The sequence below is a fragment of the Aythya marila genome (assembly GCF_965140915.1).
Source record: "Aythya marila genome assembly, chromosome: 20".
Taxonomy (NCBI): Eukaryota; Metazoa; Chordata; class Aves; order Anseriformes; family Anatidae; genus Aythya; species Aythya marila.
This window is the reverse complement of record NC_139061.1, coordinates 1,542,873-1,567,415: the sequence shown is the minus strand read 5'-3', so window position 1 is coordinate 1,567,415 and position 24,543 is coordinate 1,542,873. Positions and strand designations below refer to the sequence as shown.

Genomic DNA, 24,543 nt, shown 5'->3' with positions numbered 1-24,543 from the left:
GTGTGTGTTCCCTTTTGTATAATTAGCCGGTCTTGAATCCTGAGTCTAGATGTATTTTGGCCTGGGAGCTGAATTTGGAGGGTGCTGTCTGGTGATTAGCTGAATGCTTTCTTACCAGAGGGTGATTGAGCAGGGGCAGGAGGGATGATACCTCAGATGTGGTCTGGTAGCCGGCACGTTGCTGAAAGGCATGGGCATGCCTGGGGACTTGTCCCTGAGCCCTTCGTCATTGCTCCTACTGGGACTCAGGCTTGGTGCTGGCTGGCTGTGCTGTTCCTCTATGTTTCACCTGAAACACTGAGCGCTGCAGAGTCCGAATCAGTCCCTTTTGTGTTTAAAATGCTTAGAAGACAAAACAAACCAGCTAAACCGCTTCCCATCTCTTGTAGTCATTATTCCTGCTGTTTTAACAAGTTCTCTGCTGACCCTTCTAATTATGTTTGCGATTGAGCTCTTCTCCCGCCTCCCTGGCCCCACGAGAGCACAGAAGCACCAGGTGTTCTCCTGCACGAGTGTTTGTCGACATGTCAGCTCGACAGTAATGAACCTCTGCGATGAAGCCTGGGGGCTGAAGTCCAATAGCACATGGCTGTGGGCAGAGAGCTTCCCTCAACCCAGCTGCTTTTTGCGCCAGAGGCCCGTGTGAGGAAGGCTGACAAACCAGAGGTTAATTTGTTTTCAAATTGCTGCCTTTCCCGTTCCTGTGGTCACAACCAAAGCCACCAGAGAGAGAGCGCAGTGTTTATGCGAAGCCTTTGCCTCATTCCTCCTGCCGATAGAGAACGATAGCTCTGCGCACACGAGCAGTGCGGGTATATGAGGTCCCCACTCCTTCCCTGACTTATCTCTTCTCCCCATATCTTTGCTTGCCTGTCCTTAGCAACCAGGTGAGGAGAACAGAGATAAGAGGAGTGCAGGGTGAATGCAAATCATCAGCACACGAACCTCATAGGGCTCGGTGTGAATTTTCCTCCAAACCACTTTGATCACAAACTGAGTTCTTTGTTCCCCAGAAGTGTGCACTGGGGGGAGGCTTTTCAGAGGTGTGCACTTGTTAAAAGGAAATACTTTTGATCCCATGACCACTATTCCTTCAGTTTAGCAGGTGTCAACATATACAGAAAGCAGATTTTTAATCTCATAGTCTGTTCAGTTCAACTTTTGTGCAAGGATTAAAGAATTGCCCCATTGTGACTGTTCATTCTTTTTAAAGAGAGATCTGCTTCTTGGAAGATACTTTTTGGCATTCAGTACGTTCTTGTTTGTAGAGAGCTTGGATTGCTTTAGGGTATGCAACAGTTAAATCAGGAAATACATCCTTGTTTTCATCCAGCATAGTTGTTTAACTAAAGATTCATAAAGAACCATGCTTCTGTTAAAATCTTCATCTTTAGCATCTCATTTTGGAGTCTAAAGAATGCCTGCAGTTGCCTAAGAAACGCCCAGTACAATTAAATACAGAGTCGTTGTTGGCGAGTCAATGAGCTTGAAGCTACGCCTGGATGTCGTTCCTGCGTTTGTTCTTTCTTTGCTTATCAGGGCAGGATTTACTTGGTAAACGCTCATTGTAATTCTACGAACTCTGCTAATGTTGCATGTCTAATCCAGCATGAATGGGGAGAGGGAGCAGCAAGGCTCATTTTCTTGTTCATCCTTTGCATGTATTTATTACAGGGAAAGATGGAGAATTTAAGTTGCTCAAAGTAGTTAAAGATCACCTGTTTGCTTTCTGCAAGTGCTTAATTAAGGCTAGGCTTTTATTTAGGGTGAAGCGTGGCATAAAACTTCATCTGCATCTCATTGGGAACTGCATGTACTCCTCAGAGAGCTCTGGGTTACCTGAAAGATCTCTTCTCCTTAGAGCTGCCACAATTCTGCTCCATGTATGTCCTCGGTTGTGATGCCTGGTGTACGCACATAACGTGAACCTGCTGCTTGCCAGGGATGAAGCTGGCTGGTAGGTGATATGGGAACACCTTCCACTTCTGTCTGGCTCTGATACGCAGAAATGTGCCTGAGTAGATGCCTAGCCACCAAAACGAAGCTCGAGTTAAGCAGTTACTCCTGTAACCCAAAGAAATGATTGCAAATCTTTGTTTTTAACTTACAGTGGCTGCGAAGTACAAAGACACCAATTCACAGCAGTGCTCTGCTGGGATACTCCAGAGACTGAAATGTATTCAGAAGAATCTATAAAGAGAGTTAAAACATTACTAAAACTATTTAACCAAGGGTCATTTTGTATTCATTTCATTCCAAGGCAAATGGGAAGAAAATTCACAAGTGTGGTTTAAGAACAAAACTAACTTCTGAGCAGCTGTTTAATCTTAGCACAGAACAGGAAGGTGAGGTTTCTCTTTAAATGAGGAAAGACTTTCTCTGTTCTAGCAGCTGCCTGTTGTTATGTGCCTACAGACATGCATGGACACACAAATGCAACCTGAATTAAGTGAACTGTGGCTTTGCACCCTGCCCTTGGTGCTCTCCCAGCCCAGAGGATGCTCTGTCACTGCTGTCTTCCTGGAGAGCACTGCTGAAGTTATGCCCAGGCACTAACACACACATTGTGCAAAGCAATGTAGTGTTGGCCCTTGTCCTTGCCATGTATTAAACATGTGCCTAGCTCTAAGTGCTGCAGCGTATGCTCTGCTAACCCCGTCTTTCTCTTTTTCTCCTTTGTGCTGCAGGTGCAAAGAGCTGAAATACGGCAAGGACCTACCCCAGATCTCCATTATCTTCATCTTCGTGAACGAAGCACTGTCGGTTATCCTGCGGTCGGTGCACAGCGCTGTTAATCATACACCAGCTCACCTGCTGAAGGAGATTATCCTTGTGGATGACAACAGTGATGAAGGTTAGTAGTGCTGGGATCTTGGATCTCCAAAACCCTCAGGAGGGTGTTTAACTTCTTCAAATCTCATGGAGGAGTTGTTTCCTTTGGCAGTGGTGATGCTGCAGGGAGGCATGTGGCCTGATACGATGTGGGTGCTAGCTAGCACACCGGTTCTACCCTGCCCTGTTTCTCCAGCTTTTGTAGCAAAAAAGCAATGGGATCAAACTGAAGTTAAAATCTGAAATAACTTTTAATTGGAAGCATTGTTGAAAACTAGAAGACTATAAAAAACGCAGGGTGTGACCTTAACTCTGTATTCACAGTAGCATCCACCAGTTCTGGTTTCAGGTGTATATTTATTTCCACTCGCAACACCTGGGTTGTTGCAGCAGTACACCTCTAAATGCTTATCATGGAGCCAAGGGACAAGACCCTGGAGACCATGTCTTATTTCTGCTTTGGCTCCTCACAGTGGTGTTAAACAAGACATCTTCCCCTCTGTGTGCCTCAGTTTCCTTATCGGTAAAATCAAGTCCCAGACTGTCTTTTTTTTATTTAATTATTTTTTAAAAGTCTGGGATCTGCAGAGATGCTGCTTCCTCTACAGAGGACGCTGCAGAGATGTTATATTTCCGTTGTGAGAAAGATGAGTAAAGAGGAGGGAATGAACACACTAAGACCTGTAATGGTTTTACTCATCTGGGAAGCTGAGCTCCATCACAACTGCGCTCTCACTCTCCCTCCTCAAAGGGAAAGGGGAAGAAAATATGATGGGGAAGAAAAACAGGGCTCACAGGTTGGAATAAGAACATGGAGATCACTCACCAGTTACTGTCACAGACAAAACAGGCTCAGCATAGGGTGATTATAGGCCCCTGCTCCTGGGTGGGCTCCTCTCCACGGGCTGCAGCTCCAGCCTGAGGCCTGCTCCTGTGGGGGCTCTCCATGGGCCGCAGCCTCCTCCAGGCCACATCCACCTGCTCCACCGGGGGCTCCTCCACCCATGGGGGGGCTGCAGCGTGGAGATCTGCTCCATGTGGGACCCATGGGCTGCAGGGGGACAGCCTGCTCCACCAGGGGCCTCTCCACAGGCTGCAGGGGAATTTCTACTGCGTGCCTAGAGCACCTCCTGCTGCACTGACCTTGGGGGCTGCAGGGCTGGCTCTTACTCCTTGCTTCCCAGCTGTTGTTGCACTGCAGTTTTCTTTTGCCCTTTCTTAAATCTGCTCTCAGAGAGGCGCAACCAGCCTTGCTCACTGGCTCATCTCTGGTCCCTTTAGAGCCAGATGAAACTGGCCCTTATCTAACATGGGGCAGTTTCTGGGCTCTTATTGCAGAAGCCACCCCTGCAGCCTCCCTGCTACCAAAACCTGGCCACGTAAACCCAATACAGACCCATGTAAGACAGGCCATGAAAAAATGTGGAGGAAGATGTTAGGTTTCCTGTGTTAGATACTTGTGTTTTGGTTCAACCTTCTTGCAATCTCACCGTCAAAATGCCTTCCCTTCTGGCTTTTGATAACGCAAATTTTCCAGAGGTTAAATGTCACATGGAAGCATTTTCAGACTTGAATTCTTCCCAGATCTGTTCTTCCAGTGTGCAGTTGGTATCACTTGAGCAGTTAAAATTTCACGAAGATCAGCAAATGGTTGTCACTTCGATTACTGCCACTTTCATTTACATTGCACGCTTCCAATATTATTTAAAAAAATAATAGACATGGGCTGTGGATTCTGTGATGAGAAGGGAAGAACAGGGAGTCTGAGAGGTTACTCGTCTGTCTGCAGTGAGATGAGATGGTACACAGCAAGCTACTCAAGCCTGCAAAAATAGGCACTCAAATCCCACAGTAATGAGCACCATAGAAAGCTGATGAATTATAATTACTAGTAGAAGAAACAGGAGGCCAGCTCCACAGCTGATGGAAATCACAGCAGCTCTAGTGCAGAAGCTAGGGTGATGCACACCAGTGAAGCTGTGGGGTTTCAGAGCTGGAACAATTCAAATAGTGAAGAGGAAACACAGGTGACCTGTTATTGCAGTATTTAGTATTGCCCAGTTTGAAATACCAAAATGAGATGCTGCTACTCAAAACTGAACCATGCCAATGGGGTGAAGAGAAGAGCTCTCTTTATTAGAGAACCCCTTGGTAATAATTACTGAGCTTTTGTACCCACTGCTATGCACAAAGAAATATGTTTCTGAACAGCCTCCACCAGCCATTCAGTATGCAGCACTAATATTGAGTCAAGGACTCTGGAGACACTCATGAAAGACATGAGACAGTGAAATGAATGCTTTCAAAAAGCTTCATCCCCTGAGTAAGCTGAGACTGCAGCTGGTGTTGAGGATGTGGAATGAAATCTCTTTATCCACCACTGAGGTTGCAAGCCAATGTTTTCCCTGGTGGCTTGCTGCAAGGGCTGTGGCAGTGCTGGGGGGGGTTTGGTGGTGGGGCTGGGTGGTGGCAGGGTGTTGACAGGACAGCACCACGATGGTGGCTAAAGCCTGGTGTGTGCTCGAGCACTCACAGCTGTGGGATTTCCTCTTTGTGCCTGTTTTAGCCGGGCTGACCAAGGTGCTTGGGTTGTGCCAGAGTGCCTTGTGGCACCCACCTGGCTGGGGAGGGAGATGCAGGTAGAGGAGCTACACTGAGGGAGCAGAAATGCCTACAATGTGTGCGGGAGCTAGGAAAAGCCAACCTCCTTATACACGGTGGTTGCATGCTCTGTGCATCCCACCAAGAGGGTGCATTGACTGCATCAGGAGTGTGAGCATCCAGAGTCCCTTGTGAAAGAGCAGGGTTTGACAGAATGTGAGCACCAAGGTGGTTCTATCCTTACAGACCTTCCTGGGGAAGTATAAAAGGAGAATGGGAGTAGGGAACAGTTTGAGGGAACCAGGCGATGCTGTTAGCCAGTAGGGTTAGTTAATAATGTCAGCACTACGCTGTTGTCTTTGTAGGCATCATGACAAATGAGATTTTTAAGGAGGGATTTGAGGAAGATAATGAGGTAACTTGGCAGATGTTTATGGAGAGCTCATCCCAAGCGTATAATAGTCTAGTTTTCTCCTGTAAAAGAAATGATGCAAACAAATACATATCTCTTGGACCTATGCGTTCATTGTCTGCATCTTCAAGGAGTTTCAATGACAGCAAAAAATTATTAATGGCAATAACGTTGTCACATAGTTCACACTAATGGTAGGAAATAATTGTGAGCAGCAATAGCAACATCTTGCAGTTCATACTTCGGATATTGCAAACAAAATCATTGTAATACATGGATTTATCTTCAATAGGAAAATAATTACAGGAAAATAGATTCTCATAAGCTGTAAGATTTAGCGATGGCTCCTGGAGAAGCAAGTGCTAGTGCCAAGCAGCAGGGGTGGGATTGCATGCGGGTGGCTTCCATTGAACGAGGTGAGGAGTTACTGGAGCCTTTTGGTGAGCAGCTGTGTCTGTTTGAGGGGTGGCTTCTGTGGGTGTACGGCTTGTCACAAAGCCTTTGGGCTCTGTTTTGTACACCAGGCAGGAGACTGACCTTCAGAGAGTGGGGTCTCAAAAGCAGTAGGAATATTAAAACCAGGTGGGCTCCTAGGAGCAACCTCTGGGCAAGTCACTGAAGACTTACGAGAACCTGTGGCTGTGGGCTGCAAGCCGGGGGGATGCGGGGTTCTGGTGCAGTTTTTGCTAGGAAATACTTCTCACAAACATAAAGAGGAAATAGAGGTTGGGAATATGTATAGGTAATGTAAGAGTAACATGTTTTCCCAACCCAAGTATTAAAAGACCCCTGGGATTTTCAAGTCAGCTTCAAGTTTTAAAATTAGTTGCAGGGATGGAGGTGAGATGTGTGTACTCTGCGCACCTCGGTCTGGCGTCTGCCCTTCAGGCAGCCCACTGAATGCTTACAGAGATGGGAGCAAAGCCTCTTGGTGTTTGGCAGTTTCAGACTGGAACAAACTGCTCCTGAAGGCTCCGTAGATGCTTTTTGCCCTCAGCTTTGTTGTAATGTGATTTGTACAACAACACTGCATAACTTAAAAGTATGCAGTGAGAGATTAAAAGTTAATAGATGTGGATGTTCTGATTCTTCCTATCTGAGCTGTAAATAGATAAAAGATAAGAACGTATTGTAACTGGAAGAAAATCCCTTCGTCAAGGAAGAAGCTTGTGGAGTTGTAGTTTGAGTCCTTTTCCCCCTAGAGCTGCACGTTATACTTTGTAAAGACTTTTTTTGGAGGTTGCTTTTGTTTGTGTTTGTTGTAGGGGTGTAATTACAAAGTGAGTGCACAGGTTGTGTTTCTGAGTGATAACATGTTTCGTAGGTTGTTGGAGGGATGCAGCAGCATGCCCCTGAGATGCTGCGTTATCTCACAGTTGCACACTTTGTCTGAGTCTGTTGCTTAATCAACACCTGTTTTTTTTTGCTGTCTGCCTTCTAATGTTTTTAATCTGGGATAATATCTCTTTGAAAAGCAAACCTTCTGGTATAAAAGAAAACCTTTGAATAAAAGTCTGCTTAGAGTAGCTGACTACACCCAGGTACACATGCTAGCGGTTGTAATTTGCCTCCGTGTGAAGTATTATTGGTGACTTGATGTATCACTGTCTGGTTTTGCAGCTGGTTTCAACACCAACAGCCGTGGTTTGTGTGCGCTCTCCCAGGAGCTGGCTCGCTTGCAGTGTGTGTGCATGTGTGTTGAGGTCAGTTTTTACCAGACTTGCAAGAAGCTGAGTCTTAGCTTTTCCTAGATATTGGCCTAATTATTCTAGTTGCTCAAACCTGAAGATGGATTGTTTAATTGCAGCTGACCTGGTGCCATCCCACTGACAATCAGGACTCAGGCTTTCAGTCCCTGCTGAGGTGGGAGGGGAGCAGCAAGCCTTGTTGGTTTGTCCCTATTTCTTTGGCTTTAGTCAGCCATAAAGTTAAGATCTGAAGGCACTTTGTGGGACCAGCTTGGCCTCTATCTCCATCCAAGAATTGGTTCACACACCTACTCCCTTTTCACAGTTTCATATTGAATATTTACATGCAAACATTGAAAGCTTCAGAGACTCGCCTGGATGTGAGTCTCACTGCCAAAATTTGCACCTTCATTTATTGACCACTGAAGGAGTTTCTTTTGTAGGTTGCTGTAGGATTCCAGCCCACAATAGCTTCAGCATTTCAGGCAAGCAAGAGCGCGGGGCAGAAGGGAGTGCTGGTGTTCCCATGGCACTGGAGCATTCCCAGCTCCGACCCAGGTGTCCCCCAGCCTGCAGTTTCTGATAACAGCCTTAGGCTCTGTGGACTTTTCCCACCTGGCTCAGCCTTGCAAACACTCCTGTGTTTTCCTTAGGGGCATAGAGGACACATGGTCCACTCCCTAGGCCTTGGTCTTTGCTCCTTTCTTTCTGTGCCACTGGGTAGTTCCCACCGTTGGTTCTGGGGGCTTTACTGGGGACAGGAATAGCAGCATGGAACATGGAGCAGTGGATGTTCCTTCAGTTGTTTCAGGGCTAATGTCCGTGGCATAGTCACTTCTAGTGGCATCAGGTGGTTCAATTTCTCTGGCAGGCCTGTTTCCCAGAAAGCTCATGTAGGTGACAAAATACTTTGCAATACGTAACATAAGTCATTATGGCTGACAGCTGAGCTTTTTTAATAGAGCAACAGGTCTATTGGATTCTACTTTCTTGGACTCGCCCTTCAGTGAAGATCAATACAGACAGATGGAGAACAAAAGGGAGGATTGAAATTGAACCTCCTGGCATTTTCAGTATGGTTTCTTTCTGCAAATCTTTCCCGTAAGTGGCTTGTGCAATGGCAAAGACCAAATGTTCACAAATGCCTCCATGTGCAAGTATTGATTGCATCTGTAACAACTGAGATTCAGGAATGATGTGGGTGTGTTGTGAAGGATGGCCCAGGTAGGCATCTGTGAAGGATGCATGGGATGCCATGAGATATATAAGAGAAAGGGGTATCCAACTTCCATTGCAGTGCTCAGCTGGGATCACATTGACAGATGTAGCCCCTGTAGATCCACCCATACAGATATCTCATGGGTTCGTGGGCTGCTTAGACACTCTTTTGATTAGGAGGAATGAAGCAGTGGTGTTTCTGAGCTGGATGTCATGCTAAAATTGTCATTGGTGCAGTATCTTGTGGACATGCTAATTTCCAGCAGTGTTGCTGTTGATGCTTTTCAGCACAGCCATGTCAGTCCTGCAGGGATGACTTGATACTCAAATGGGAATTTTGCAGAGCATTCCCAGAGAGTGGGATTTCACGCGTGGTCCCTGATACTGTTTTTTTCACACCTGAACTTCTGCACATGCTGAGAAACAACATCCAAAGCCCACCGTGCTGGCTGGATGCTGGGGAGATACCTCCTCATACCAAGGCAGATGTGCCACATGCTCATGGCCTGCTGTGCAACGTGCCCTCCTCCTGCAGAGCTGCTCACAAGTGCGAGAGGCTGCCTGAGGCTAACACAGGTGTGCAGCCGTCCTGTCGTGAGGGCTTACACAGGCACATGAGAAAAGCAAATTCTTGTCCAAGAAGGCAAGTGCTGAGGCAAAATGAGAGGGAAGCAGGGGAACTAGCCCAGAAATCTGTGCCAGGTTGTGCAGGAGGCCTATAGCACAAAGAGATGCCACGTTTCCCATGTCTGGTTAAAGCTTTTGTCTCCAAGCATTTCTCCACTTGGGAAGCAGTCCCTTAGGGATACTTGTTGTGGGCAGGGGAGGGCAACTCTGACCTCTGCTGATGGAGGTGCAAGGTTAAAATGATGCTCAGTCCCAAACATCTTCAGCATCCCTTCCTGGTCACAGGGGGTCCAGCCTTGTGATGTTTGACACGTGCACAGCTGTGCTGAACTGGCCTGTGTGCTCTGTACCTGTTGGCACCCAGCACCCCTTCAGGCAGGAGGAGGATGCAGCTATGGCTCCCCTGGGGGTTTCTGCCCATTACACAGCACCATGGGGTAGGCACCTCCCAGGCTCCACCTGTCACCACACTCAGGAGGTAAAGTTACAGTTCTTCCTGGCTCACTAGAGCTACACTCTCCTTCAAGCTGCTCATGAATGTTTTTCCTGTTTCCCATCAACGGGGTAAGCTTAGAACTTCAATTTTTTAAAATGTGTTTTAATTGTTCAATCTATTATAATGCTGTGGTCTGCAGTATTAATGACAAAACAGGTGAAAGGCTGGTACTGGACTTGTGGGGTTTCATATGCCAATGTCCCTGTCTCCTTAAAACCATTCAGAAGAGTTGTTGTCTCCATAAAACATTGGTTTTTCTCTGAGTAGCTCAGCATGAAATGGAAGTTGCTGAGTTATGTATGTATGTGATGCAGATGCACTGAGTTGAGGAAGGGGCTCATTTGCTTTATTCTTTTTATTCCCATTTCAGCATAAAAGAGAAATGAGACTTTGGGGAAATTGGTATGTGAGGGGAACCATCCCAAAAAGGCGGTTTGAAGAAAGCACATTTTATTTACTTGGCAGAAGGCGTGGAGGGAAAGGGAAGAGAGGATCCCGTATCCTTTGATGCAATCTCGAGCTAAGCCCAACAGATGGGACTTAGTGTTTACTTTTCTGCTCTCCACTGCTGTTTTCTTCACGTAGGAACCACTTTGTTGCTATAACCTGTGGATTATGTTAGTGGTGATCTGGTGATCTTTTTTTTTTTTTTTTTCCTCTGGAAAAGGGAGTGTATGTGAGGGGTATGAACTGACCAGGAGGTAAAAGGACCAAGGCAGAGCACTAGAAAAGCCAGGCACAGAATGTGGCTTCTGTAAAGGGAGGCTGGTGGCTCTTCTCACTGCAGTACGTGTGTAGTGGGGCACATCTGTTGGAAATTGGTATTTATTTGTTTGTTTTAAGTGTTGGGCAGAGTGTTTCAAAAGGTGGAAGGGTGCACGTGACAGGTTAACGCGTTGTGCCCATACATGGGATGGTTTCCAGTCTTATGAACTGAAACTAAATCTTAGTCTGAGAATCTCAAAGATTCTCAAATGGGGCAGTTGAAATTTTGGACGCTTTTCCAAATTGTTGAGAAAATATACTGGTATTTTCCACTTATTGCATGCAACCCTTCATATGCTTTCACCCTCAAAAACCCAGAGTGTTGTTTGTGCTCCGCTGACAACTTGTAAGTACAGCAAAGTTTGATGCTGGTCATAACTGCAGACGGAGAAATCCATGTTGTTCTCAGCCACAGCCGTGTACAGGCATAGGCAGCGTAATTACATGATCTGCAGTTCCCAATGAACATAAGATACATGGTTCTGAGGCTCTTTTGTATAAAGCCAAAACATCTCTAATCCTATCAAGGTCAGTCCAAAGTCAGGTCTGTGAAAGTGGTCTCTTGCAAGGCAGCGTTGACTGAATCTTAGTTACCAATAATTACGTCCCTTCCAGGGGTGGTGTCTGGTTCCAGTAAGTCACACTGGTATCCGTCAGTACAGCCGGCTGGTTTCAGGTGAAAACTGTTGTGCCTTTACAACGGGCTCTCTGGTACTTCTCCTCTAGAGGAACTGAAGGCGCCGCTGGAGGAATATGTCAACAAACGATACCCGGGGCTGGTGAAGGTGGTGCGCAACCAGAAGAGGGAGGGCCTGATCCGTGCGCGCATCGAGGGCTGGAAGGCTGCCACGGGCCAGGTCACTGGATTTTTTGATGCCCACGTGGAGTTCACGGCTGGCTGGTAGGTGCTCGACCTCGGGGTCCCTGTTAGTGTGTGTGCACGGGGTGTCCGCTGCCATGTAGGGTGGTCTGTCCTTCTGTAAGGATGTGTGTGAAAACCCCTGGCTTATTAATCTTGGCTTTCTGTACCAAATGGCCACTGATGAGATACGTTGAGATGACATAAGGAATATCTTTCCTTGCTCTTGTTTTCTCTAATCATTTCCTATTCCCCCCTTTGATGGACACTCCTCCCCCCCCCCATCCACTCTAGTTTGTTTTTCGGGTAGATTCAGGTAGATTTCCTGTTCTCTTAGCCCAAAGTACTTTAAGTTTAAAAAAAAAAAAAAAGCAGACAGCAAGGGATTGAAAGAGAAAGCATTTCCCGCATTCTTGCCCTTTGCAGCTGGATCCCACTGGGGAAGGCTGATGTTTTAGATTGATTTGTTTCTTCTGCAGCAAAGAATAAGTGCAGAGGCGCAGAAGCAGCGAAAGGTATTTCATATGGACTTTTTTTGGAGAGATTCAAAACATTTGAGTTCAAGTGGTTTAAGCTTCTGTGAATCTAAATCATGAGAAGAAACTGAGAGTGGTTTTTCTCTCTAACAAAGTTGTCGTGGTTTAACCCGGCTGGCAGCTAAACACCACGCAGCCGTTCGCTCACCCTCCCCCCTCCCTCTCTGGGACGGGGGAGAGAAATGGAAAGTGAAGCTCGTGAGTTGAGATGAAGACAGTTTAATAAGACAGGAAAATAATAATAATAATAATAATAATAATAATAATAATAATAATAATAATAATAATAATACAATGATGATAATAGTACTACTACTAATAATATGTACAAACAAGTGATGCACAATGCAATTGCTCACCACCCGCTGACCGATGCCCAGCTTAACCCCGAGCAGTCCGGCCCCCTCCCCCCGGCTAGCCACCCCTATATATTGTTTAGCATGACGTCAGATGGTATGGAATATCCCTTTGGCTAGTTTGGGTCACCTGTCCTGGGTCTGTCCCCTCCCAGCTCTTACTGCACCCCCCCAGCCTGCCCGTTGGCAGGACAGAGCAAAGGCTGAGATGTCCTTGGCTTAGTATAAGCACTGCTCTGCAACAATTAAAGCATCGGGGTGTTATCAGCACTCTTCTCATTCTAAGCCAAAACACAGCATTCCACCAGCTACTAGGAAGAAAATTAATTCTGTGCTAACTGAAACCAGGACAAAAGTATAAAAAATAAATGGTCCAAGTTTAGAGAACTGGAGGTAGAAGCTACTAACTTACGTCTAATTTGACCAGAGAGCAACATCCACTAGAAAAAGGCTTTAACATCAACAAAGAATTCTGTGCAGTTACGGGATTTTTCATAACAACAGCACATGTGAAGAGTGTATTTAGGAGTTGTTTCTTATGTTGATATCTGTATTCCCAGCTAAACATTCCTTTCAAGGTCACTAAGTCTTCACACCGAATTTTATTGCTATACAGAGGAAGCTACAATTTACTGAGCTCTTGAAACAGCTTTTCTAGGGATAGAGAGGGAGCATTTCTGCAGCATGGGCATGGCTCTCTGATATTTTGTACCTGCTGCTATTGCTGGAGGCACCAAGAGTGGAAGTTGTTCCTTGTGTTGGCAGACCAGACCTGCTCTGTCACTGGTTCTTGGGCTGCTGAGGTGAGGCTGAGCATACCCCTGCTCTGGGCACATTTGCATGTCCCCAAGATGAATTTTGTAGCTATAGAGCCTTTTTCTTGAGCCTTCTCCTCACCTGTCTCTTTTGATGGTCCATATTTCTTCTATGGAAAGTGTCTATTTCTTCTGTGGAAAGTGACCACTTTTTCAGAGCCTTTCCTGGCTGTTGCATCAGTCCATACTGCAAGTCTGGCCCTTAGGTAATGGTTTGGCTGATTTCTTTGCTACTTTAGTAGCAGTATCAGGAAAGCTCCGTTTAAAAAATAAAGAAATTTTGAAATTTAAAAAGTTCTGAATATGGAATTACTCTTTAATAATGCTTTTTTAAACCAGCATACCAGAGAAAACATGGTGTACTGGCTCTGCGGGAAGAGATAAGTTGTAGTTTTAGAGGTTTAATTCATTTCAACAGCTTAATGCCTTAGTTTGTGAAAATCATTTTTTCCTTGCGCTGATAGCCTCAGCTTGTCCATGAATTTTCATAGAAGTAGTCAGTTGTGTAGGAGAGTGCTAAAACTCCCCAAACATGCAGGGCTGCATCTGTGTACTCCGATTGCAGGCCCACGCAAGGGATGCGTCCAGGCAGGAAATCCCATCAAATGCAAGTGCTGAAACCTCTCGCTGCATCTCCCTTGTGGCTGACAAAGCTTGGCAAGCCTTTCAGGAATAACTTTTTAATCCTGGCGGTGTAAATGCATTGTCTCCGAGCACAATTTCTGTGCTGATAGAAGCAGAGGCGAGTGGATCAGTAGGACAGGGGTAGTGCACTGCAGTCCAGGACTGCTCGCTGGCGCTGCGAGGGGCCTCGTGTTGGTCACCGACCCCCACTGGGTGGGTTTTGCTATATCTCTTTGAAGGCAGGATGCCACTTGTGAATGACAGCAGAGAGGGGTCCACGAAATTCCCTTTTAGGTACTGAACAGTGACAAGACACATTTCCTCATCCTCATTTAAGTGTACAAGCTGTAGAAAAGCAACAGTGTGTGCAAACTGGGGAGAAATTAGTGGTCTTTTCCTGTACTTTGCTTCTTTTTACCACCCAGGGCTGAGCCAGTACTCTCACGAATTCAGGAGAATCGAAGACGGGTCATTCTTCCCTCCATCGACAACATCAAGCAGGACAACTTTGAGGTGCAGCGCTACGAGAACTCTGCCCATGGGTACAGCTGGGAGCTGTGGTGCATGTACATCAGCCCCCCCAAGGACTGGTGGGACGCTGGGGACCCCTCACTGCCCATCAGGTATGTCACAGAGCTGGGGACCATTCCAGTTCTGTCAGTGAGGTGTGACGGGGCAAAATGGGGAAAGATAAAATGAGAAAGCCAGCTTATAGAGACTGGATATCGAATGGTAACAGGAGGCAGCTCAGAGAGGCTGCCTGTTGGGCTGTAACACAAACCCAAGCCAGGGAGGGTTTTTGCTGGAGTGCTTTGGGAAGAGGTGTTATTTGGTAACGATGTGCAGAAACACAGGGGGGTATAGGAGCTGTGTAGATCTATACAGTTTTATGTTTAACTGCATTCGACAGTCGCTTTACTTCAATTATAGCATTAAGTTTTTGCAAATCATAAGGAATGAGGTGATTATTCCTGTATAATGAACTAAGTGTGAATTCATGAAATATGGCACCGTGTTTTCTTGAATAAAAAGTGCATTTCCTTTCCAGGCAAACTTTATAAAAATAAATCTTAGCTTGTTCCAATGCTGAGAGGCCTGCATGGTCGGCAGCTCTGAAATGTTGCCCCAACCCCTTCAGGCTTTAGGTATGGGACAAGTCCATTTGGGAAGAGAATAGCTCAGTGTAGGGGGGAGGCTGAGGTTGTGCTGCATGCAGAGTTCAGTTATTTCCTCTTGACAGCCCCTAAATATGGGGGATGTAACGTAGACACTGCTGCTTTGGGTTGTGGCACGTGGAAATTGGGGCACAGGAGTTAGAAAGAGCCAGGGCGGATGGGCAGTGCCTCTGTGCCCTGCTCTGGGAAACAGCTTCTGTACCAGACCCAGTAGCCTCATGGTGATGTTAAATAATTAAACAACTTACTAAAATAACGTTGTTAACATGCACTGGGGGAAGGATTATGAGAAAGATAAATGGGTAGTGTCCACAACAAAAAGCTAATGGAAAAATACTGTCTCTTTGCATTATGTTGTGTAACCACATACAGACCAGAAATAAATGACTACAGTTATTTTTTTGTCATATAATGCTATGAAAACTATGCACTTCATGACAGTATGTGTATGAAAGGGATGCCAGTGCAGTACTCCATGTAATTATGCGTGGGATTAGAGGAAATTCTTAAATTACCATATACAAAGGTACATTAGTTTTAGGGTGACCTTTTAAGATAAGAGTGGGAGTGGAAAAAGGCAGTTTGTTCCTTTTTGGGGGATGTGTGTGTGCGTGTCTTGGTTTTCTTTGCTTGTTTCATATCGATGGTGCACGAGTTTTATGGCAGCCTGAAGAGCAATTCCCCTGCCTGAGACAGAGGCTCCAGCGTGCCCGTGAGCCCTGGTGTGACAGCCCCTACCAAATATTCAGCAGTGGAGACCAGAGACAGACAGCTGTGGGAACACGTTTGGAGGCAATTTTCTCTCATGGATTATTCACAAGATATAATTATCCAGGCAGAGTGCTGATGGCATGAAACTCATCTAAAATATGGCCTGGTCCCAAACTGGCTCCAGGTTGCTGCTCTGTCCAATAATTTTCCCAAAGAAAGTCTTTTTGAATGACTAGGACTGCTATAATACCTGGATTCTGTAATACATCTCCTGGACTATTTTTTCTATTAACATTTAAAATTCTGATACACAAAGACACCTTCGATCTTAGCACTCTGTTGTGCATGCATTTCACAGCTAGACTTTCCTTGCCAGGCTTACGGACCTCCTCTGACTACTTTCTGCCCAGAAGATAAAATTCTGCCCAGCGTAACATATGATGTCTAAATCAGTCCTCATAGAAGAGGCAGACAGTAACTGACATTTTAAACAGTCGTCATATAGATCCTTTTCTGCATCAGCATGAGCTCTGGTGAAGATATTTGAATTTTCTAGTTCAAATGTTATTAATTTGTATGTATAAAGGAATCCATGCGTGCGTACATATCTGGAAGTTCTTTGCACTAGGAGATGTAGCCAAGATTTATCCAGTCCTTTGTTATTATTGTCCTCAATAAATGTTTACTGAGGGTCCAGAAAACCTGAGTATCAAGGAAGAACAGAAGAAAGCTGATGCTTTCTGTGTCCTGCCCAAAACAGGTCTTTTGGAATGCTGTGAAATTGCATGTTGACCTGATCTGGCAGCAGGTTATTCCCAGGGTGGGATCTGCCTTCTTGATGTCTCCAGGACAGATTCATTTCCCACCTGGCAGATCATGATTTTCTGGGGGCTTTTCAGGGTATGGAGCCTGTCTGCTGCTACAGCAGTGCTGGGCTGTGAACTCCAGCACCAGCGATTTCTTCTGCTTGACTCATTTAGTTCATGCTGCATCAGGTTTTGTCAAAAAGCAGCTTTGGAGAAATTGCTGATATCTGGAAGATTTATGGCTAGATCTGCTGATTGCGCTCCAGTTGCAAGACTCATGATTTATAATTACGAATGTGACATATTGATGGCTCCAGGGGTCTGATTCAGGAAAACAATTAAATGCACTCTTGCATCTTTGTCTCTTCAAGAAGCCAAGTAAGCAGATAGTGCATATTAAGCAGACTTGAGGATGAGGACACTTACCTGAACATGGAAATTAGGGGTGTCATGCTTTCCTACTGGCAGTTGAGCGCATGAGCCTCCAGAGAGAAGAGACTTGAATCTTGGTGCTTGGCTGGTGGGTCCATCAAGAGTGCTGTGACCCTGGTGGTCACACTGGTAGAATATTTGGAATATAATGCATTTACTGGCTTTGCATTTTCTGCACTTTTCTGGTGGATCTGCTCAGTCTGGGAGGCAAAAACATTGCTGAATAGCTGTAGTAATTAGCAAGCCCCCTTAACTGTGTTGAGGCTGAAGGAAGGGTCCTGGGTGGCTTCAGAGGCGACAGAGGCATCTTTGCAGGCACGTGGTGTGCTGGGGCCAGCTGGGAGCCAGCTAGAAGGTTAAATTGGACTTGGGATGAGGCTTGGCTGCGGCTGTTTTATGTGGTACTTAATCTTTAGTGGTGTTGGAAGGCAAAAGCTCATGTAATTAGTATTAAGATCACTGTGAGGAGGAAATTGGTTTTGAGAGCTATGGATTGTAAAAGAACAGAAAAGCTGGTGGTGTTTGTTTCTTTTTCCTAAAGATGAAAATAATTTGAGTAAACCCACCCAATTACCTGTTATCTCAGCCTCAACTGCTAATGGATTTGCTCTTGCAACATACTTATGAAAGAGAGCTCTCATCCTGGTTGCGTAAATGATGCCGAGTTTGAGATGGAAGAAATAAAAGGGGATTTAGATTATTGAATGTCATGTGAGTGGAGAGAAGGTGCCTAGTTCTACAGCTCACCAACATGCTTGTGGTGTTCCCTATAAACTGCCCCTTTGGACACAGGCTGCAAATAACATTGAGGTTTCCCACTCTTGGCATGTTTCATTTGTAGTAAGACCATAGGGATTTGTGGTGGTGGTATTACTATTATTTTATATATACTTACATATATTTTTTCAGAAACAGCTAGATACTTCCTTAACTGCTTACAGCAGCCATCATCCCCTGATGGCTTTCACAAGCACAGAAACGTGGTGTTTTCTTTATTTTAATTGATTGGTGTGTTCTTTCCTCTTTAATTTAGCCATTGAGACTTTTTCCAGGCAGCTGTTACAGCCTGAAGCTTTTGTACACACGGGATATGCTCAAACCTTTAAATATCCACAGCAATAAAGCAGTTCTCAGGAATAACTTTTCCTTTTCCCATCATGCAGAATGATGCAAGTGAGCTTTCATGTTTAGGATGACATTCCTGCATCTGCACCTTTGCAGGGACAGCATATTACACCAGCACATCAAAACCTCTAGAAAACTCTAGACAGGCTTGCTTAAACTGCTGTATTTTCACCAACTTTCAAGTACTCGGCATGGCAGTCTTATTAGAAGGCTTCCAGCAAGTCTGAGTTGCTGCAGACTGTTACATGCCGGTGATGTTGTGAGGGCTGGGCAGAGTTTCAAGGATTATTTCTTGGGGGTTATGTTTTTGAAAAATCTCAAGCTCCCTAGGAAGCTGTTTGTACAAACACTGCATATTCTTAAAAATTAGTGCTTCCTGACTTTAACTAGCATCTCCGAACTGCAGGAATGTTCCCATTTCTGTGTAAAGACAGGTGTAAAATGTTCTCACTCCTCTGGCGTTGCTGCTTTGGAAGTCAAAGGGAAAGCTGATTTCCATAAGAGCCAGACAGGGGGTGATAATGCTAACTTGTGTTTGGGAACCTCACCTGGTATGTCTGAGAAGATGCTTGTGTGCAGGTGTTTGCTTAGAGGGATTGGATGTGTGTGAATGTCACAACAGCTGCAGAACACTTACGGAGCTCTGTAATGGCTTTATATAAAGTTTAAATCAAACACAAAGATAAAATAATGGTTCTGGTGATCCGTCTCTGAAGCCCCTTTTCATAAGCAGATCAAAGAAAACAAAGCTCTGTGTTGACCATACAAATGCTTTCTGATCTTTGAAGTCTGATTCCCCTCCAAGCCCTCTACTTGCTGCAGTTGCTTGTCCAGGGGAGCGACATCCTGCTGCCAAGTTTATAGCAAAAATACCCACGTCCTCCGTAAACGTTGGAGCCAACCTTAGACCAGTCTGAGATCAGTGTGGATGTACTGCCACAGGTTGTGAGTGCTCCTGGGAAGAGCTGGTACGGGCACCTTATGTAAACATCTGAATAAATCAAACCCTGGCTGTCTTTGGTGTGCTTGCTGGAGACTCGCGCTTCCATGTATATCACTTTTAAAATTAAGGCCACTCCTGGCTGGCACAGGTCAGAACAGAGGCCTCTGACAACTTGTAAACAGCCTACCAGAAGACATAGAGGGATTTTTTTCATCAGTATTTAATTTGGGGCAGTCTTGCTTGGACCTATATTCTGGGAAAGAGAAGGTTTAGGTCAGAATCCTGATCTCAATAAACTTTGTCATCCATCTCTGGATTAAATTACAACCATCAAGCATTTTACCAGCTTCAAAAGTAGTTTTACAGAAACCTTTTTAGTTTTATCAGTGTGGGCTTGCCATTTAGTTATGAGTTTTTTGGTGATGATTTGAAGCCACAGAGGAAAAAAAAAAAAAAAAAAAGGTCTAATTGACTTTCCTGATTTTGACTTTAAATGTATTGGGGAGAAGTGAACCCCAACTCACTGCACAAAGTGACTTTCACCAGAGTGCTAATTTTAAGCTCTCAGACTTCACAGAGATTCCCTGTGGTGTGAGAAACCTGCTATGAGCTTTGGATGGTTCGAAGCTCAGATTGCCTTTTTATGTCATGCCTTTTTTTTTGATGAATTCTCTGTCTGGTCATTTTTAACATTACATAATTTAGTACAGAGCATAAAAGAAGGGTGTCTAATAATTTGTAATAGTGTCAGGTTTTACAGGATGAACAGATTTATGTCAATGCCTGAAACACTATAAAGCTCCCGCACCTGAGGTTTAAGCATATGTAGATGGTTAATGGTAGCCCATGTGCTGACCAGCTGTACACGTTTGTTAGTGCCACATCTAATTTCAGAACATTTATGATTTTTAAAAGACTGTCCTTGATTGCGACTGTTGGTCTCAGCCAGGAGCTGGGCTTGATCCAAACCCCACTGGCAGGGATGGCGAGGTTCCCACCTAACACCAGGTTTTGGGAGCGGACCCCACAAGCTATGCGAATTTTCTATAAAATAGAGAAAAGCTTCTGGAAGAAAGGATCAACATTTCTGCAGTCTCTGAGCATCGGGGCCAACGTTGTCACTGTAGACAGCAGCGTGTTGTGACACAGTCTTGATGCATGGACCTGAGTGGGCTCATGCTTGGCCGTGTTATAAATGAAGTCTCAACTCAATCTGAATTTAGTAATATTTATAAAAGGCAAGTAAACAATGCTGATTGCGTGGAGAGTCTATGCTCTACCAACATGCACACATGAATATCGAACCTTCTAAACATACAGAACATTGCTTTTCCATACTAAACCCGAGTATGCCTATACATACCCGCACCTTGACCTCAATTTGGTCCCGTATTTCAGGCTCATAAACTGTCTGATTGTTAATAAGGAGAATAAGCTGTAAGGTTACCAGGACAGTCTTTGTTCCTAAGGACGTATGATTCCCCATAATGCGCAACTGCTTACCAGCCAGGGGCAGTTGTGTGCACAGGTCCACTTCTCTCAGCTTGAGCTTCTTCCCAGCTCCGGTGCACCTATTTCCAGTGACTTTCAGTACGAGCTTTGAGCGGTTTGCTGAGTTTGGCCGAACCTATCTTCATGAGGCGATCAATGTGCCTGTTCCCATCCTGGTCTCCGTTCTGCTAGCCGGTCCCTATTCATTCCTTTTTCCTGCTTCTTTATTGATGACATAACTTCATTATATCGTGTTGCCTTTTTCATCTTGAGAGCAGGCTCCCCTCTTATACCCTTCTCCCCACAGCAGTCCTTTTCAAAAACAACTCTTCATTGGTCAAACAACTTTGCATATAATAGCAACAGCAAACACCCAGCAACTTCCATGCCTTAATGGCTGGAGAACAAGCAACTGCGTGGTATCTCCTGAATCACCCTTCTTTGTTCCCTCTAAACTCTTTTACATTCATGATGGCCTCATCATTAAGAGTCTGATGGTATCAACCATGGGGCTTGCCGACCCCCATGGCCACACTCGCACATCTCCCCCTTCTTTATTAATATCAACCATCTTCTTGACACGAATTGTTATGCCATATCTCACAGCCAGTTTGGCCAAGTGACCGTCCAGAGGTGGTTTTTTTTTGTACACTTTTAGGTAACAGGGTTTGGGTGCTGGTTGCTGCTCTGGAGGAGGCTGGGTTTCTCCTGGGATGGAGGGGAGCTCTCTTTCTAGTCCCAAGCCTTCAGACCAGCTTGGTGCAGGTTTAAGTGGGGGCTTGTTTTCACTGAAACCACTGCTCCGCTAAACTGAAGGAGTCTTGCATATAAAGCTTCAAGACCTTCTTTGGGCACCAAAGTCAACAGCGAATTTTCCTAAAGTGCCTTTATAACTGGGTCAGGGCCAATTAGCCTCCAGGATTGTCCTCTGCGGAGGTGAGCAGAGGGTGGGAGAGCAAATCCTCCCTCCTGAAGGGAGTCATCATTTATTGATATAAAATGCTAATACAAGTCATTTCCATGAGGAAAGGTGGCTAGCCACCCTGGAAGAATTTGCCTTTGTGTTTTTAAGTCTTTACATAAGAGAAGTGTTTTAATTAAAAGGAAGAAAAAAGAAAAAGCATGCTTCTGATTTAAAAATAAATAAATACTTGCACTGACAGAACTTCTAATCTGAGCCCTAGTCACAAAAACAGCCTTTATTGATGTCAAAGTTGCTTTAGAAAAGGAAAGAGTAAACAGGATTTGGCCTTTAATTTGTGAAGGGTTTTGATTTTTCAGAGGCATTAAAGAGACAGAAAAGATGGGTATTGAATTATTTAACAATTGCTAGTAAAATTAAGCTTCAGTCAGCCTGCTTTCACCGAAATAATCTTATGAATAAAAACAAAACAATCTGGGGCAACACCAATATACAGTGCTCATATCCCGCTGGCTGAATTGTTTCAAAGTAGTCCATGAAGTGGTTTTGCAAGTCAAAGCCAAGTGGAGCCTTTTCTGTGGTCTGTTCACACTTCCCCTAGGAGAAAGCTGCTGCTGATGGATTATACAAACGTCTTTTCTCTCTAAATCTGAAACCGAGGGGAAAATATGCAAAAAGGAATTGGGGGAATTTGGCTCTTTGAATTTCTTTTTTCTTTAGCAGATGTCATTTAAGTGATTTATTGTCTAAAACCAATCTTTTCTCATTAAGAAGCAAGTATTTAATGACTTCTGAGGTGGGTATTCAAAACAAAGACGTGATAATCGAGGCAATCGTGCTCAGTGACAAAACACAGCAGCCCTTCATCAAACAAACTTAAAAGAGTGTTTGAGAGCAAGTGCTGAGGGCTATGATTTTCTTTCATGTGCACTTTAATTCACTGTCCTCTTCAGTCAGTGGCACATAAATAGGCATAGTTTAAATTAAAGGAAAAAAAGATCCCTATTATCATACCCATCGGTTGGAGCAATAAGTGTTTGATGCCGGCGAGCTCCCAGCTGCCTCTGCTTGGGATCTCTGGAGGCTTTTAGAAATTCTGCCTCCCAGAGCACCACCCTGCTGGTGGGCTGTGCTGGGGAGCCCCAATGAAACCTTGAGGTTACGTCTCCTTCCCAGTGCTTGCAAAGCATGTATGCATGGGTGCAGGCAGCAGGCTGAGCATCGCATGTTTAATGGCCAGAACCTGTCCTGGGGGTTGTTCACTAGACCTGTGTTAGCAGGCACGGCACAGAAGGCTGCAGCCTCATCTTGGTGTGCTCGTTCTGGCCATCTGTGGCATTTGCAAGTGCCCGCTTTCCATGCTGGCTGGTGAGCTGGGCTAGCTGTAGCCGCTCTTCCTTCCCTCGTTCCAGAGCACAAACACAGCTGTGGAAACTTGCAAGAGGAAAATGCCAGGGAAGGGCAGCTTTGGTAGTTCCTGGTGGCGTTGCTGCTGTCACCTGTTCAGGTCACTGCTGAGCCTGACTGTATGGGATTTTCTGAAAATTTCTCTTTTTTATAATTTTGGCATTTCAATTTGTTTTCTTCTAGCTTCTTGGAGAGGTCAGAGCTAGCATTGCTGTTGGGGCCGTGGTGCTGTTTGGCTTTGCAGCGGGGCAGGGTCAAGGGCACAAACCTCCCCGCGCAGGGCAGCAGCCCCTTGCCCTCTGCCTCGGTTGTGGCGTGGGTGAGTGTGGCCCATTGTGGGGACCTGAGGATCGCGGTGATGTGGAAGGGCATCTAATAAGGTAAAAGTTACCTAGAGAGCAAGAGGAGTGGATGAGGTGTCAGAGTGTGTCTGTAGTTAGGGGGTGATTTGGTGGCAGCAGAGGAGTGACTCCACAGTGTGCGTGGTGGATGTCCTGGCTGCCGGCTCTCTCCTGCTGCTTACTCTGAAGACAGGACTTTTCCTGGGAGGATTTGTTTTACAATCAATTCAAGCCCAGATCAAGCAGTAGCTTTGAGAGCACTGTTAGTTAGGTACAAATTTAGTTTTTAGCAAGCATTGCTGTTCTTCACGGCGGGCTGTGTGCACGCGTCCTGTGGATGGAGGAACACCATGCTTTGAAGGAGACAGCTTGTCTCCAGAACACAGCCCCCACGTCCCCATCGCTTTTCACAGACAGTGACACATCCGAGAAATGCAGACTTCAAGCACTGGAAGTTGGAATCGTGAAGAGTATTTCAGGCTTTGAGAAGAAGCTTTTGGGTTTGTGGAGTCAAGGGACTCTGGGGCGGTGGTCTCCCATCCCCAGACACAGAGGTGCACCCACCCTGATCTTCAGGGAAGAAGAACTGAAAAGTTGATCTTTGCTGCCTTCTGCAGCTAGGCAGGCGCTGTGGTGCTTGATGGAGTTGTGTGTTATGTACATTGGGCTCCTTCAAAGAACAGGCTGAGGACTGGAAGACAATGTTATTGCTGAAGATTTTTGCATTCATATGGAAATAAAAACACTTTCAAATGTGTTTTAATTGCCTTCTTTTTTTTTTTTTTTTTTTTTGAGGCTCCAGAATGCAGCTTTCATCAACACCTCTAAATTACTGCAAGTAGTGACAGCCTGCTGCCTGGCTGCCTGCAGAAGCACTGCTGGGTTGTAGAGCCCTTCAGCGCAGCAGCTGTAGAAGAGCAGTGTCTATAGAAGCTTTCTAGAAGAGCATCAGCTGAGCTGATCCTAAAGGATCTGGTGAGGGTCTGAGTTGTCACTGCCCGTGCTTCCCCCCGGCATGGGGAGCAGCCCCCTCTTCAGCTTATGTATTTCAATCCCACATGAAGGGAGGATGTGGTGGTGGAAGTCCTCACTGCTCATTAAGATTTTTGGGGTCCCCAAGTTGGAAACCTGCTTTGCTTCCCGTCCCAAGATGATCAAGGGAGAGCAAAATGCTCCTTGAGGGGTATGGGAGGCTGGGAGCAGGGTTTTGCTCTGATTAGCTCTGTGGCTGAGCCTCTCCCATGACATGATGGCTGAGGAAACCTGTTTTTTCTATGCCGGGCACCTTTGTGTTTAATGAACACCTTTCTCAGATCCCAATTGTCTTGTAGCTGCTGTGATCCTTAGAAGACGAGTGGGTA

At 45.4% G+C, this 24,543-nt stretch overlaps 1 protein-coding gene across 1 annotated transcript in view; it reads left to right on the top strand.

Moving 5' to 3' along the window:
• GALNT17 (polypeptide N-acetylgalactosaminyltransferase 17) overlaps positions 1 to 24,543 on the top strand; it is a 214,056-nt gene that overhangs the window by 77,103 nt on the left and 112,410 nt on the right. Inside the window, exons 3-5 of the mRNA XM_082776615.1 lie at positions 2,688 to 2,854; positions 11,366 to 11,540; positions 14,255 to 14,452. Coding sequence (XP_082632741.1) covers positions 2,688 to 2,854; positions 11,366 to 11,540; positions 14,255 to 14,452 — 540 coding nt within the window. The remainder of the gene's footprint in view (positions 1 to 2,687; positions 2,855 to 11,365; positions 11,541 to 14,254; positions 14,453 to 24,543) is intronic.